Source organism: Aphelocoma coerulescens, chromosome 4, assembly GCF_041296385.1.
Source record: "Aphelocoma coerulescens isolate FSJ_1873_10779 chromosome 4, UR_Acoe_1.0, whole genome shotgun sequence".
In the NCBI taxonomy this organism is placed as follows: Eukaryota; Metazoa; Chordata; class Aves; order Passeriformes; family Corvidae; genus Aphelocoma; species Aphelocoma coerulescens.
The window spans coordinates 68,436,940-68,451,285 of NC_091017.1; the positions used below are offsets into that span (position 1 = coordinate 68,436,940).

Sequence of the window (14,346 nt, forward strand, 5' to 3'; positions counted from 1 at the left end):
GCACATATACTCAAGCACACAAGGAAAAAGATCATTCTTGGGTCCGAGTGTGTAACTGCACACATTTTTTTATGTACATTTTTGTGGGAACATTATAGGACTCACGTCTGGAAAATTCCACCACTTTTTGTTGCCCACCATATTACCAAGATGATCTCAGCTCTAGCCTGAATATGTACTAGCTTTGCTCCTTCCTCTGAAATCTTGACAGGCTCTTTGGTGACATCAGCTATCTTTTTTCATCAAGCATTTGTTAGCTGGTAAATCTGAAACTCCCTTTGTGGTTTCCAGTCTAGACTTCAATTTGCACTAGGTTTATCAGCTGGGGCTTTTTTGGCGTCATCTTTACAAAAAAAAAGTTTAAAGTATTCTGCATTGATTTAGAATTTGTCTTCCAATAGATTTAGAATTTGTCTTCCAATAGATATTTTAAAATTATTTAGTTAATAAACATATTCCATACTGATTACATAATATGAATTGAAAAAAAAATAATTTGCTTTAGCTTTCAAAGGACAATCTGGCCTCAAAAGCCATTTTGAGCTTTTTAATATCAAGAGTAAAGCCTTAATGTGACACTAAACACTTATATTCATGAGAACCCCTTGCTCTTGGGTGATCACCTGCCTCAAGGGGCACATACTGGTGTAGTACCTTTGACCAAGAAGACATCTTATGCTTTAAAAATGTGGTTGCAGAGTCCTTTCTCTATGGCAGTCTCTGGATCTGCCTGTTTTATTAACTACAGAATCACATGTAAGAGACAGAGCACTGGGAAGGACCCTGACCCTCTGAGGGCAGGCAGGGAATGCCAAAATCTCCCAAGATGAAGCCGTGACCTCTTTCTCAGTATAAGAATGTCCTACACAAAGCCACACATGATTTACAGAAGCTAATGTTGAGTAGGGTTTGATGACCAAAGCACAATTACTTAAAATAATAACTTAAAAATCCTTAAATTTTGGTGTGTTTTTAAAAATACAGAAAGCAATGTTTATTTTACTTCTCCAAAGGCCATACTTCTTCTGGAAAACATTGAAGCTGCTGCAAGAGCTGCACAGATCGTTTCTGGTTAGCTGTGGGACGGGCAACTTGTACTGCAGAAGCAAAGGGCTGAAGCAGCACTGAAGACTTGGAAGTCGAGTGCAGTAACACTGCCATGTACTTGAAAGATTTTATTAATAGAGAGCTTTGCAGCATGAAGGAGCTAAAGAAAGTGCTGTCAGACTGTCTCCAAATGCTTTGCAGACACACAGAATACACAACTGTGTGAACATGCAACTGCACAAGATCTCTCTTTTTTTTCCATTTTGAAGTAGCAGGAATGCATCTGGGATATGGAAAAATCTAGTACTGCTCTGTCTGCCTGTGTGGGGATGCTTTATATACAACTTAAAAAAATAAAACGATTTTTATGAAAGAGCGTCTGATAGATGCCAATGAATTCAGTATTACTAACCCCGAATTTAGAACAACACAGGAAATAAGAGTGCAGTTACTATGATCTAATTACAGCGGAATTCCCTTGGAAGGCAATATGACTTATGAACTTCTTTTCATTCCAATCAGTGGTTTTGAAATGCTAGCTGAACTAGTGGGACACTTGTATGCTGCTTGACTTTAAAACTTAGACCAAGATACTGCTGTTAGAAGAAGCCTAACAAATACATGGCTGTGATTAGTTGCTATTAAACTGACAATAGAGAGAGCATTTTCTAAGCTAGGATACAAAGTCACAGTCAAAATCAACCACACATAAACCACAAACCCCCAAAAGGTATATTCAAATATTGCAAAATAGGAAATTACGGATTAATTTTCCATTTAGTACATTAACCCACAGCAGAATTTATACCTCTTAAGCTGCATTTTATGTCTCCCTCTTCTGCAGAAAAACTATCTGCCTTCAGGAAATTCCTATGTGTTTAATTCAATTGTATTTGGAAAAATACAATTTATTCTTAGAGAAATAAGTACCATATAAGGTTAGATCAGAGCACAGCATGGAGAATGCCTGATGAGTCTGATGCATTCAGACTCATACATGTATTTAAAAGGCTGGATTTCAAGGTCTTAAAACAGTTGCTACTGCAACTGCAGTGATAGTTTCCCACACTACTTCACTGACCTCCACCTCTGAGACTGGCAAAGTCCAACATAAATACTAGTAATCTGGTTAGGATCTGAAACTGCAGCCCTTGCCTTGGGATTTTCCATGTTTGCAGACATTGAACAGAGAGGAGTGGAAGATGACAAAATCCCATTTTCTCAGAAGTCTGCATTCCCAGGACAAACGATAACAGATGGTATGTTGCTGAACCAGAATTAGTAACTTGAATGGCCTTCAGGACGCTGAAGGATTTGTCTCCATCCAGATCAATTCAAAAACATATCTCCTCAGAGAACCTTCTTTTTAAAAAGTTGACACTGTGCCAAAAATAATATGGGTGCCAGCTGCCTTCACCTGAGGGAATTTAAACCTTCCACTCACTACCAAGGTGCCCTAACCACCAAATCTTTATGGAAAATAAGCTGGAGAAGAAGATGGAAGGGAATTTGCCACCTGTCCTCTCTGTGCCAGATTATTGTGTCATTGGCAGTGCAAACCATCACAGCAGCAGCACTGGGGTAACCCTGAGGAATTGCTTCACGGCCTGAACTTAAAATCTGTATTTCTCCTGTCCCAAATTAGATGGGATTTAACTGGTCTGGATTTGCATGGAAGTTGCTGTCTGTGTCTCAATTTTTAACAGCAACTGAGCAATGTGAGTACTTCGTGGGTAGGAAAACTGTTGGTCAGAAATCCCCCCCTTACCTTTAGCCACTGTTCTGCCTGCTCTTTGCTCTGCACTGCCAGAACCAGGGCATCTGCTCCTTGATGAGAGATTTTCAGCTCATGCTTCTTCTTTTTGCTGTCTTTGGGAATATAGGTGATACTGCAGTCATTCAGGAGCAGCTCCATCTGGGGCTGCTGGTCCTTGGAGCTTTTGTAACACTAAATAAACATAAGGAAAGTTCCAGAGTTAGATATTACCTTTCTGAACCTTGGGGGAAAGCTCTTATTATGTAGAAATGCTGTATTTTTAATTTTTAAAATTTTGAATATATTTTACACATCCCTTTGCCACATGCCACAGAGTTCAGCCAGAGCCAACTCATCCACTCTGTAAAGCAAAATTACTTCCAGACTAATAATAATAGACATCTCTTATTGGTCAGGACAGGTACAACACATGGAGAGCATTAAGTGTCTCTGCATTATCCTTATGATTCAACCTTGACCTTGATCAGGTAGGAAGAGGGTGATTTAGGATATCTGTTCACATGTAGCAGCAGAATAAACTTGTAACCTTAACAACCTTAAAGCCCAGATGTTTACCTTGCCCTCCAGCGACAGACCAGATATGCAGGCAAATCTACATCAGCGCCTACACACTGCAGTTTCAAAGACACTGGCACATAACATACTTATCTGTTCTTTTTCTTGAGATAAGTAAAACAAAATTCATGGAAAGTGGGTAAAATCACACTTTTTCAGTTAATACAGTCTAATAGTCCCTGCACAAAACTGCATAAAATTCCATGTTACCTTATTTTGTAATCTCCTGGCTACAACTTAAGTTGAAACTGAGGTAACTTATGTTTTTTCCCCCATAAGTAAATGCTGTCAAGGAACGGCCATTTCATGCTGGATCACTGATGAGCTGCTCTGTGTTGGAACTGGTGATCTGAAGACAAAGGGTTCCTCTTTACATCACCTGTCCTACAGACCCAGTCTCTATTCCCACCTTCCAGCACATTGGTACAGCTGAGGCTCCCAAAGCTGTTGCAGTGCCAGATTGCAGAACAATGTTTAACTCCCTATATGAATGTTCAGCTATTTTACATACTTATGTAAATCATGCTTCCACTCATACAAATAAGCACTAAGGCTAAAAAGATATCTGATAATAAAGGGGTCTCTGACAATCAATAAGGCTAACTAGTATCTGCATACAAAGAATAGCTGAGCATTTATGTGAATAGAGAAAAACACATGAACTTTTGCACGTCTGCAGCAATATTCATGCCATGATGCAACTGTCAGGAAGACAGTAGCTGACAGAAGTATCTTATAAACACTACAAGTTAGGCTGAGCAAATACAGCCAACTCTAAATCAGCCTCTGCAGATCACTGACAATCCTTCCCTCTCCAAAGCCCATTATACCACAGTTTCTCCAATTTGGTCACAGATTTTAGGTTTGCAACATGTAAAAACCACTAAGTTTTCAAGCTATGAAATCTTGAAGATATACAATATTAGTCACTTTAAGAACCTATAAACAGCATATAATTCCTTTTATATTAATCTAAATATTTTATTTATAAGTATAAATTGCTAAAACTGAAGTATGTATATATTGAAAGACTGTAAGTGAAAAATGATTCCCTAAAGGACTTTATGTGAAAAACAATTCCATACTAAAAGTTATTTCTAATGTCTAATTCTAATTAAAATATTTTTGGTTTATGATGACAGCTGCATTTATGACACAAGCAATTACTAATCCCTTAGAACATGTATTTGTTTTACTTGCATATCTCATAAGTTAACTGTCCAAGTCCTCCTTCAAACAATAAACCAATCTTGTGTAACTTGGTCATTAGAGTCCTATTGTAATTTTTATTTTCTTAATCCCCATTATAGAATTACTGAAAGATGACCACTGTAAGGGGAAAAAAAAGCTTTTCTGGACCACACATGTGGCTAAAGGAAATGAAAATATAAAAAATAACATATTTTTATATGGAACAATAAATGTAACTGTAGAAGAAATGCTGTGTGACTTCAGGGAAAAATCTGTTTCTCTGTCTCTTGCCTTCTTTTCTTCAAGCTGTTATCAGATGGTCCTGAAATCTGATATGATACTGATACATGGTGATAAAAATGTGCACTAAGGATAACGGCATTATAAGAATATAATAAAAGCTGAATCAGAATGAACATTTTTTTTCAACATTTAAATACAGGAGGATAAAAAAAATTAAAGCTACTGCAAACTAGCAAATTTATTTCAATTATATTTTCAGAAACCTCTTACCTCCATTTCATAACCACCTATGTTCCATACTGCCATAAGCACAAATGTACTTGGAAAGTCAACGAGCTTAAGCTACATTGTACCACCACAGATGGAGAGGTGCTACAGAAAATGTTCCATCACCTGTTAATCAGCTTTTAACATTTGGGATATTGCAGTAACTGTTAGTTACATAATTAGGTACAATAGCTGGCAGCACCGTATCGGAAGGCAGGAGAGCCTAAGACCCCAACTTATTGATTAATATAAGCATTAGTTTGCTCATAATGACACACAGTAAGTGTTTCCCCCAATTAAGCTCTCTTTTCAGAAAACAAAAAGACATATATGAGCAGATAATGCATGGAATCTTTCACTGGTGCCTCCCACCAGAAAGAAGCATAACAGATTTGCTTAAGGAATAAATACATCCACTTGTTTCTATCCTTTCTATAATGCAGCTGTGCATCACGTGAATACTGCATCTGTAATTACTGCAGAACAGCTGGCAAAGGTTTAGTTTAAAGTGTATACATTACCACAGCATATGCTGCCAAGTGAATTCTCAGTCCAACAAGGGACTTTTCTCTCCAGCAGTCTGATCCAACAGTTCACACACAAAGCTCCCTATGAGATTTTTTGTCCACAGGGAATGAAAGATTGGATTTACAGTTTCAGCAACTTTTTTTTTCCCAAATTAAATATTTTATAAGATAACGGGCCAGAGATTTTTTCCAGTATCAGAGAACTGCTGGGATTCAAGCTTGAGTGAAATAAAAATCAAAGTTTTAAGTGGCTAAATGATACACTTGTAATTTCAGTGCTTTTCCGCTTCTTGGGTAAATCATGACTGAATTCTTTGGTAAGGTTACTGCAGACTTGGCCACGGTTTGCAGAACATATTCCAAAAATTAGATTCCTGTAAAAATAAATACATCATCTAAAAGGTACAAAGAAAATATAGCTAGCTAAAAATAAAAATTACCAGTAGTTTGTTTTCTTTGATAACACACAGTAGTTTGGTCCATTGCCCAAAACGTTTCTTTCTAAGAAGGAAGGCACAGATTTTGGCATCCTTCACCAGATCCATAGAGGCTTCCTCAGAAGGCCACTGATGTCTCATTTTCTTCCCCTTTCCATCCTCCTCCTCTTCATCATAGGATTCGTAAGAGCTGCTCATAGCATCTGAGTCATAATCTTTAATAAAAGTGTAAAAGTGTTAGGTTAAAACACTTAGCCATGAAGCACATTGAAATAATTGAAAACCTCAAGAAGGCTCATTTCAAGTTAAAGCTTTTGAAAGTCAGCCATGAACAGGTTACTATTTCTGTTTCAGTGCTTAGTAGTATCAATACCTTACGTTAATTAGAAAAGAGCTGCTTTGCTGTTATGAAACTCCACAGAAAACCCATAGGGACACCTTGTGAATTTTAATGAAAGAATAAACTGGGAATGCATAGCTAGAATTTCATGTAGTGTTTCATTATCTTCAAAATATTATATGACAGGTATCCTCATTTTTTGTAATTCTTTCACAGAGAAACATCTTCATCTTGTCTTAGTACATCACATCAAGAAACACCACTCCATATGGCAAAGGTCGTAAGAATACATTATGGGGCAGTATCTACCCATCATAACATTTCATATAATTCCCAAATACATGGTAATTATATACCCATGTATGGCTACAATTAGCACTCAGTAGACAATGCTGTCCCTTGAACTACAGATTCTGATGGAGGCAAAAGCATTGTGCAAAAAATATTTTGTTCTGTGCTTAGCCTAAGATACTTAATGCTGCTTAATACTGATGGTGATACTTAATACTCAATCACCAAGTTTGGGGATGGAATGGCAAGCTTCCATTTGAATCAAACACTCTTCCTTCAGGCCTTTCATTTTCAACAATGCAGATAGATCTAGCAGTACTCCTCAACTACCAAACTATTTTTCTATTATCAAAGAACCCTCTCTTCTGCCATCCATACTAATTTGTTTATGTGGGTATATGTATGTAAAGCCCTTCAGATAATAACACCTGAAGGCTTGTTATCCACTGCCACATGTTCACATGGAACAAAACTGACTGGAATATTTTTAAGAGCTGAAATTTCATCTAAATATTTCAGGTAGACTTTGATATATTTTTAGGCCAGCAGGTGGAAGAAAACCTCTCATTTGCTTTAGCTAGGTAATTAGGACACAGCTGGGATGTAGGAAGGAGAATTGGAAAGACTGGGAAGAGGACAAGAGAGTGGATTGCTGGAAAGCTCATTCTGCATCAGTTCCTCCCTATGTGCACAGTCAGAATGGGACATACTCAGATATCACATTTCTTAAAATTAGATATTCTGATCCAATTTGTGTTTTCATAAAAGTCTATGAAACAGTATTTCTTCATCCCAAAGCAAAACAAAAATAAATATTAAAGCCCTGAAAGCTTTTCTTTTTCTTTTTTTCGATTGAATTGCCATCTTCTGGTCCATTCTGCTGCAAAGTGTTTGGTTTGGGGCAGCTCCATATGAGCAAGTGGTAAATGCCTGAGATGATTATCAGTGGGAAAACTGCAATTTTTCACTTGTTTTAGAAAAATCAAGAGGAGGATGGAAAAATTTAGGGCAAATATTTAAACTGACAGATTTGGAAACATTTATTCCAGAATATTTATTTTTGCATATTTATTTAAAAGAATATATAAGATCTAGTAAACTTGCTGCTTCACCCTTCCTCCCCTTGAAGAAAGAAAAAAGCCTAAACAAAACACCCCCAAAACCAGAACCAAAACATTCTCACTGCTCCAACTTCTTTCAGAGCAGTCTTCCACAAACTTTCACACAGAAACATCAGGAAATGCTTGAGAGATCAGTGACCAGTCACAATCATGCAGCAGCATGCCAGCCTGCTGGGTGCAGAGACTGAATGATTCACGTGGAGCTACCAAATACAAAGATGCAAGCTCTAATCAATAAACAGCTTCTTCAAGAAGATCTTCTCCCAAAGGCACAAGCTGTGGGACAAGCTGCCATAAACTAAAGTTGCCATCTCTCTGGGAACTTCTTCTTCAGCTCCTGGCTTCCCCTTTTCAAAAAAGTAATTAGTGCCTATAACCTCCTCATTCTTTCTTCATATTTAGTCGTGATCTTTGTTGCAGCTATGCCACTGTCCCAGTGCTCACGTTTGGCCCCTTTCTACAATACTGTTTTACTTCATTTGTGATTTTGCTTTGGTTTTGGCAAAAATATTATTCTGAAATCTTTTTTTTTTTTTTTTTTTTTAGGTAAGAAGCAGAAGTAAGAATTCACTGCTCATATGTTGAGATATGGATACACTATTACACTATTCTGGTGGAACTTTTCTGTATCATTACTAGCAAGACTTTTCCATTAAAAAACTAGCTTTTGAATTTTAAGAGTGTCTGGAGCTTAAATTTTACCAGATGAACTTAAAACTTAGCTGTACAGAAGGGACAATCTTCAAGTATATTCTTCCCAAGAGAGTGGAGCTGGGTCATTTTTCTACACTCTGAAGATGAGAAGTTTGCATGACAAAGACTCTTCTATCAGAGGACTGCATTTTTAAGTGCCTCAATTAAAAGGATGAAGAAATGGAATCTCTTTTAGCACATTGTTTTTCCTTCTTTGTAAGAACATGATTTAACTTTTTCATATTGCAGAAAAGAATGTTTCACCTTGGATAAAATTACAGGTCATCCCTTTGCCCTATATCAAAAAGTTGATTTTCTTCTGACTATAAGTCCCATGCAACAATCTTGCCTTACTACTAGCATTGTTTACTGGGTTAAATCATTGCTTTTTCCTCACAACATTGAAGCCTATGATTTATTTTCTTACAGCAAGTTCCACCAGTTTCAAGAAAAAAATAATTGTAGAAAGTGCTGATTGGGACTTCACAGTAGAAACAGAAATTCTGCATGTTTAATACCCTACAGGTATTTCCTGTGTGGCTCACAAGCATTCCAAGTGCAGATTTCCTGTTAGCCATAACCTGTATGCTCAGCACAGGGACTCTGCTGGCACTGCAGTTGCAGGTTCATCCAAATCTCTGTTTCTAGGAGGATGAAAGCCAACAGGAGCTTCTGAGACTCCCATCCTGACCCAGGCTAATGGGATCTCTGGGCGCCTGTTGCCATATCCTGCCCATTAAATACTCCTCATGTCTCTCTTCTTGGTTTGTGGGACTGCTGGCCAGACAAAGAGCTTGTTGTGTGACTCACACCAGGAAGGATGCCCACCCTGGAGTGCTTGTATCATCCCTATGAAACTTGGCTCCCCTTTACGGCATCCTGCTTCTACTGCTTGTTCTCCAAACTGCTCTATCACATCCAAAACAAGGTTTCCAGGCTCTGAGGTACAAACTAGCATGTGTAGAAAAATATCTCTCCATAACTAAGTGCATTTATTAAGTCTACTATAATCTCAGAAGGTAAGGATGCACTGATACATGTCCCAGTGCTGCTAATCTACTGGTGTTTGCACCTTTTGCACTTTCTGATTAATCTGGCTTCTTTTGACATTGGCTTTTCACCTTCATCTTCACAAAAATTTTCCACTGTTACGGGGTGAAAATCAAAGTAGAGGTTCATGTTATTTGCAATAGTGTATTCCTAAAACTAGTCTGTATTAATTTAGGCATATTGTACAGATCAGCAGCTTTTAATACAGAGGCAGTTATCAGACAAGTCATACAAACTCTTGCTTTCATCTACATGCAAGCATTTATTTACAAACCAATTAGAGGGACTTGGGGAAGTTATGGATATTTCATTTTCATGACCATATTCTGCAATTTTCTTCAGTGCTTGTTTACTTTCACAGGTGAGACACATGGCATGTAAGTCTCCTCGCTATTAATGGCATTACAAAAATATTCCATAGGAACGTTTACTTAAAATAATTATATCTATCCCAACAGCTGCATTCTTGCACTTCTAGTACTTTTTTTCTATTGTCTTCTCCATCTCACATAGTCTGAACAGCTAAGGTTGTATCTTTTAATACACTTTGGTAGCTGATTTTAATTACCACACAACTGGATTTAGTGGAAGTTTTGCATGAGCGAATACATATTACTAACTGCACATTGAATTTAAAAGCAACTACTTCATTACCAGTGAAGAGAGGAATTCTTTTAACACAAACTTAAAGATATGATAAAGTTCAGAACATAAGAAAAGATAACAAAATCTCAGCACGTGAGATACTAAGTCACACTAACAGAGCTTTAAATGTCTGGAGATAGATATATATATATATGTGTGTGTGTGTGAGTGTACACTTAAATGATAGAATTATTAATTCACTTTTAAGGCCGATATCCTAATTTTTTTAATGCATTTGAATGGTTAAGTACAATAAGAAATCAGCTCCATACTTTGTCCTGTTTTTCCCTAGGCGATCCTTTAGCAGTGCTATTAATAATTGCACTATTAATACTGCCTGAGCATGGCTTTTGTTTAATGACAAAATCCAAATCAGAAGGTCACTGGGTTACAAAGTGTAGCAGGACCACCCTGCAGCATTTCAAGGGAGAAAATGGAGAGAAGAGTGATCCTGATGCTCTTCTAAGTTCTTATGTTCTTTCATTTGCTTTCCAGTACATGAAACCCTTTATTACCTTGAATTTCTTGGGTTAATTAAAAGCTGCTAGATAACATCAGTTTGTTCAGTGAACAGATGAATAGTATTCTAGTTTTAAGGTGACTCCTATTCATGTTTTAAGAACAGAGGGATAGTTTTAAATAATTAAAATGGTTATAAAATATGAGAAGATATGCCTTTAATCTTCGGATCATAGAAAATAATGATTAGTGATAAATCAGCCCTACACAAATAATAAATTACCCCAGCCAATAAAAAAGCAGCAAAAAGATGGTACATAACATGCTGTTGACTGACCCTGTGTAAAGGTCACAGCAGCCATTTCAGTATTTCGTCAGGGTGCTCTCAGCACAGCTCCACTGAAGTGCACAAGTCTTGGGGTAAGTATTTGGATGTGAAAAAGTGCATTTGGGTGTTGCAGAGCAATGTTCTGGTGAACAGCTGGCAGCAGCCCTCTGCCTGCTGCCCTGAACGAGTCACAAATGTACTGCAATGTGCACCACATTTGGCTTGTGGGAGATGCTGGGACCAATTCATCCCTTTCCACAGTGTGTCATCAGAAATGCTGCAAATCACATCTTCCTAATAATTCCTTTTTTCTTTTTATTTGTCTATTTCAGCAAGCAATTCAGTGCAATAGAGGCACAGCAGGTAGATGTGCAGATCAGTACCAGTTTCTGAGACCTCTACATTCACAGTATGATCAGTTTAGAGGGGTTTACTCTGGACAATATTTAACTCTGGACTCCTGGTCCAATGCCCCCATCTTTTGTGTTTCAAAGCAGTCCAAAAGCTTAATGGCTAATTTGGACCCTCTGTCTCCAATAGCTGCTGAAATCTGTTTACGTGCACTGCACCTGAGCTCCAGGTTTTTTTTGTCTAAAAGGAGCCAGGTTTGAGCACACCAAAACAGTTCTGCAAACCAAACCAATGAATGGCCAGCAAGGATAACCAGAACTGGCCCCAAACAGTCAAAGCAACACTTATGACACATCACCACAGCACCAATAGAGATGGAGTTCTCAAATACTAAAAAAGTCAAAGGACACTGGAATTACCAATTGCTCAGAAACTGCTCTGGAAATATCTTACTCACTGGAAGTGATGTACTCAGGAGCCTTCCCAGGACTGAGTGGCACTGCCTCCTCATAATAGCCTTCAGGAAGGGAAGATGTTGGCAGTGGTGGAGGCCCATTATCTGGTGGCTAAATGAACAAAAAAAGAAAAAGTGATTACAGACCAACAAGATGTTAAATTAAACATGGGCAGAACATCTCCTCATGACCAGTGCCAATGCAACCAGCTTCATAAACCCTGCTCTTGTGGCTATTTCTTATGTTAACTGTCTCTAAAGGCAAGGCTCTGGAGGGCTAAATTAGATGTTCTGCAAGGTAGCATCTTCTAGATGAGAAGCAAACCTAATTCTCAAGCTCCTCATATGTTGTTGTAATTAAACAATAATAAGTCCAGGTTGAGACTTGAAACAATAAAGTTACTTAACTATGTTTGTAACATGCTGATACATTTTTAAATGCATCATTATCATCCAGACCTGTACCTCTACTCATGGTAAGGAAACAGAACCTTCTTGTATGTCCTGCAACTTAGTCCTTTGGAGATAATAAACACTGTAGAATCCTACTTGGCATTGCTAAGGATGGCATTGCTAAGGAGCTACATTAGAAGAATTTTTCTCTATAACAATATTAAGTGGTAAAAATGCTGAAAAGATACAGTTCTTTATTTAGGAACTGGAAATCTAATGGGTCTATGTAGGAAAGAGATTTCTATCCACAGACCACTTTACAGTGTTAAGGCTTATTTATTAGTATTTTACACTTAAAATAATTCACATTACAGCAGCAAACAAAAGTTTGGTTGGATAGTTTACAAAAGTTAAATAGCCTGGGCTGGCAGAGACTAAGAACAGAAAATTTAACAATATTTTCATAGTAAGTGTTTTTTCAATGGCAAATCAATTATATATATATATATAAATAAATGTCTAAAATGCTATTGCTACATAGTCAAAACTGAGCTACAAACAAGGAAAAGATTGAAACATCAAGAAATTATTACATGATAAAATAAATATGTCCAATAACAGGTCAAATTCTAAAATGCTTCTTTTCGAAATATAAACCTGTTTTAAATTTAAAACTGACCAACTGCTGGTATGTTGATACAGTAACAAAGTAAATTTAGTACTCTGTGACTTCTTCCATATGACTTTACTGTTCTATTTCCTTAACAAGTACCAAAGCAACTGTATTTTACAGAACCCATTCATATTTACCACAGATTTTTAGTTTCATATTTATGTGTTAGAGAAAATACTGGAGCCTTTTTTCAGCACCAATGGTTTATTGCATGATTACAAAAATTTAACTTGCAAGCAGAGTCTCATTTCTGCAGCAACACTTTTTCAATACATCTTTCTCTTTTTTTTTTTCTCTTTTCATGTAATGACAGAGATGCAACGGTGTTTGTCTGCACTGGACTAATCCAGTCTAGACTAAGGGAAAGAACAGCAATACTGAAGTGAGAAGCTGGTTAGATACAGACACTTTTGGAGTGTACCTCAGGTGGGCTGACCAGTCTAGCAGAGCCTTCTTCCACATCACACAGATGAGGCCACAGGGACTATGCTCCTCTTTTGCTACAGACCTGAAGTTACCTGGGAGGAACCTGAGCTTTAATAACATGTGCCATTAACTGTACTGAAATTACTTCTGTGGGTACTTTCAGGGCTGGATTCATCTTTGAATATTTCAAAGGTAGACATCTCCAAATCTCATTGCTGATTACACACCTACGCCACACACCTAATTCTTAACACCATCGCTAAGACAAGTCCCACCCTTAGTGTGCTCTGTAGTTAAATTCATATCAGGTAGGTTATTCCACCTTGCAGGTCAGTGCTTGTGTATTCCCAGTGTGCAGGAAGGCAAGGAGCTAGTGACTAACCCTGCCCTTCAGCTCATCCAGCATGGACTTACCTTTGCATACCAAGTAAAATCAGAAACTTTTTCATGAACAATGAACTGATTCATGACTGAACACAGAAATTCCTGGTCAGATTGAAATTTACACTAATACTACTTCTATATCAAATGATACAGCCAACTTGTTATGTCACAATCAATTACAAATTACAGTTGGCAATTACTGTTACCTACAATGTGAACTAAATGAGATTTCCTCACAGACCAGCTTTGCTAGAGAAATTATCTGTCAAAGAAGCAAAATAAAGAAAAAATATGACTTTTAGTGTAGTGACCATGTAATTTTGCTGAAAAAAATCAAATTGACAACCTGCACATCATGACAAAATAAATGAGTCTTTCAAGGTTAGCTGCTGCTGCACAACAGGCATACAGGACATTAAAAATTATTACATGTTCATTACTGTTGGAAAATTGACAGCAGTTATGAATTGCTCTACACATATCACCTCTGTGTGGCCTGAAGTGCTAGACACAAGGAGGGGGAACTGCCTCCAAAGAGTTCATTTTCTCCCTTCACGCAAGTGGGTAGAACCTTGTTCTTGTGAGTTGGTGTCACAGTTTGCTCCTGGAGCATTATAAATTCATACCACCTTTCTCATTAGACAAATTAATTTCTCAGTCTAGCCTTAAACCTTTTCCCCATCAGGTGTACATA

The 14,346-nt window shown here is 37.5% G+C and overlaps 1 protein-coding gene across 8 annotated transcripts in view; it reads right to left on the reverse strand.

The window, feature by feature from the left end:
• The window catches only part of AFAP1 (actin filament associated protein 1), a 114,647-nt gene that overhangs the window by 34,893 nt on the left and 65,408 nt on the right, over positions 1–14,346 (reverse strand). For 7 of the 8 annotated variants that reach the window (XM_069014511.1, XM_069014516.1, XM_069014515.1 and 4 more), the window contains 3 exons: positions 11,780–11,888; positions 6,048–6,259; positions 2,816–2,995 (listed from right to left, as the gene is read on the reverse strand). In XM_069014511.1, the coding sequence (XP_068870612.1) occupies positions 2,816–2,995; positions 6,048–6,259; positions 11,780–11,888 (501 nt within the window). Of the gene's footprint in view, positions 1–2,815; positions 2,996–6,047; positions 6,260–11,779; positions 11,889–13,263; positions 13,361–14,346 lie in introns of all 8 variants that reach the window. The other variant, XM_069014518.1, reaches the window with a different exon arrangement.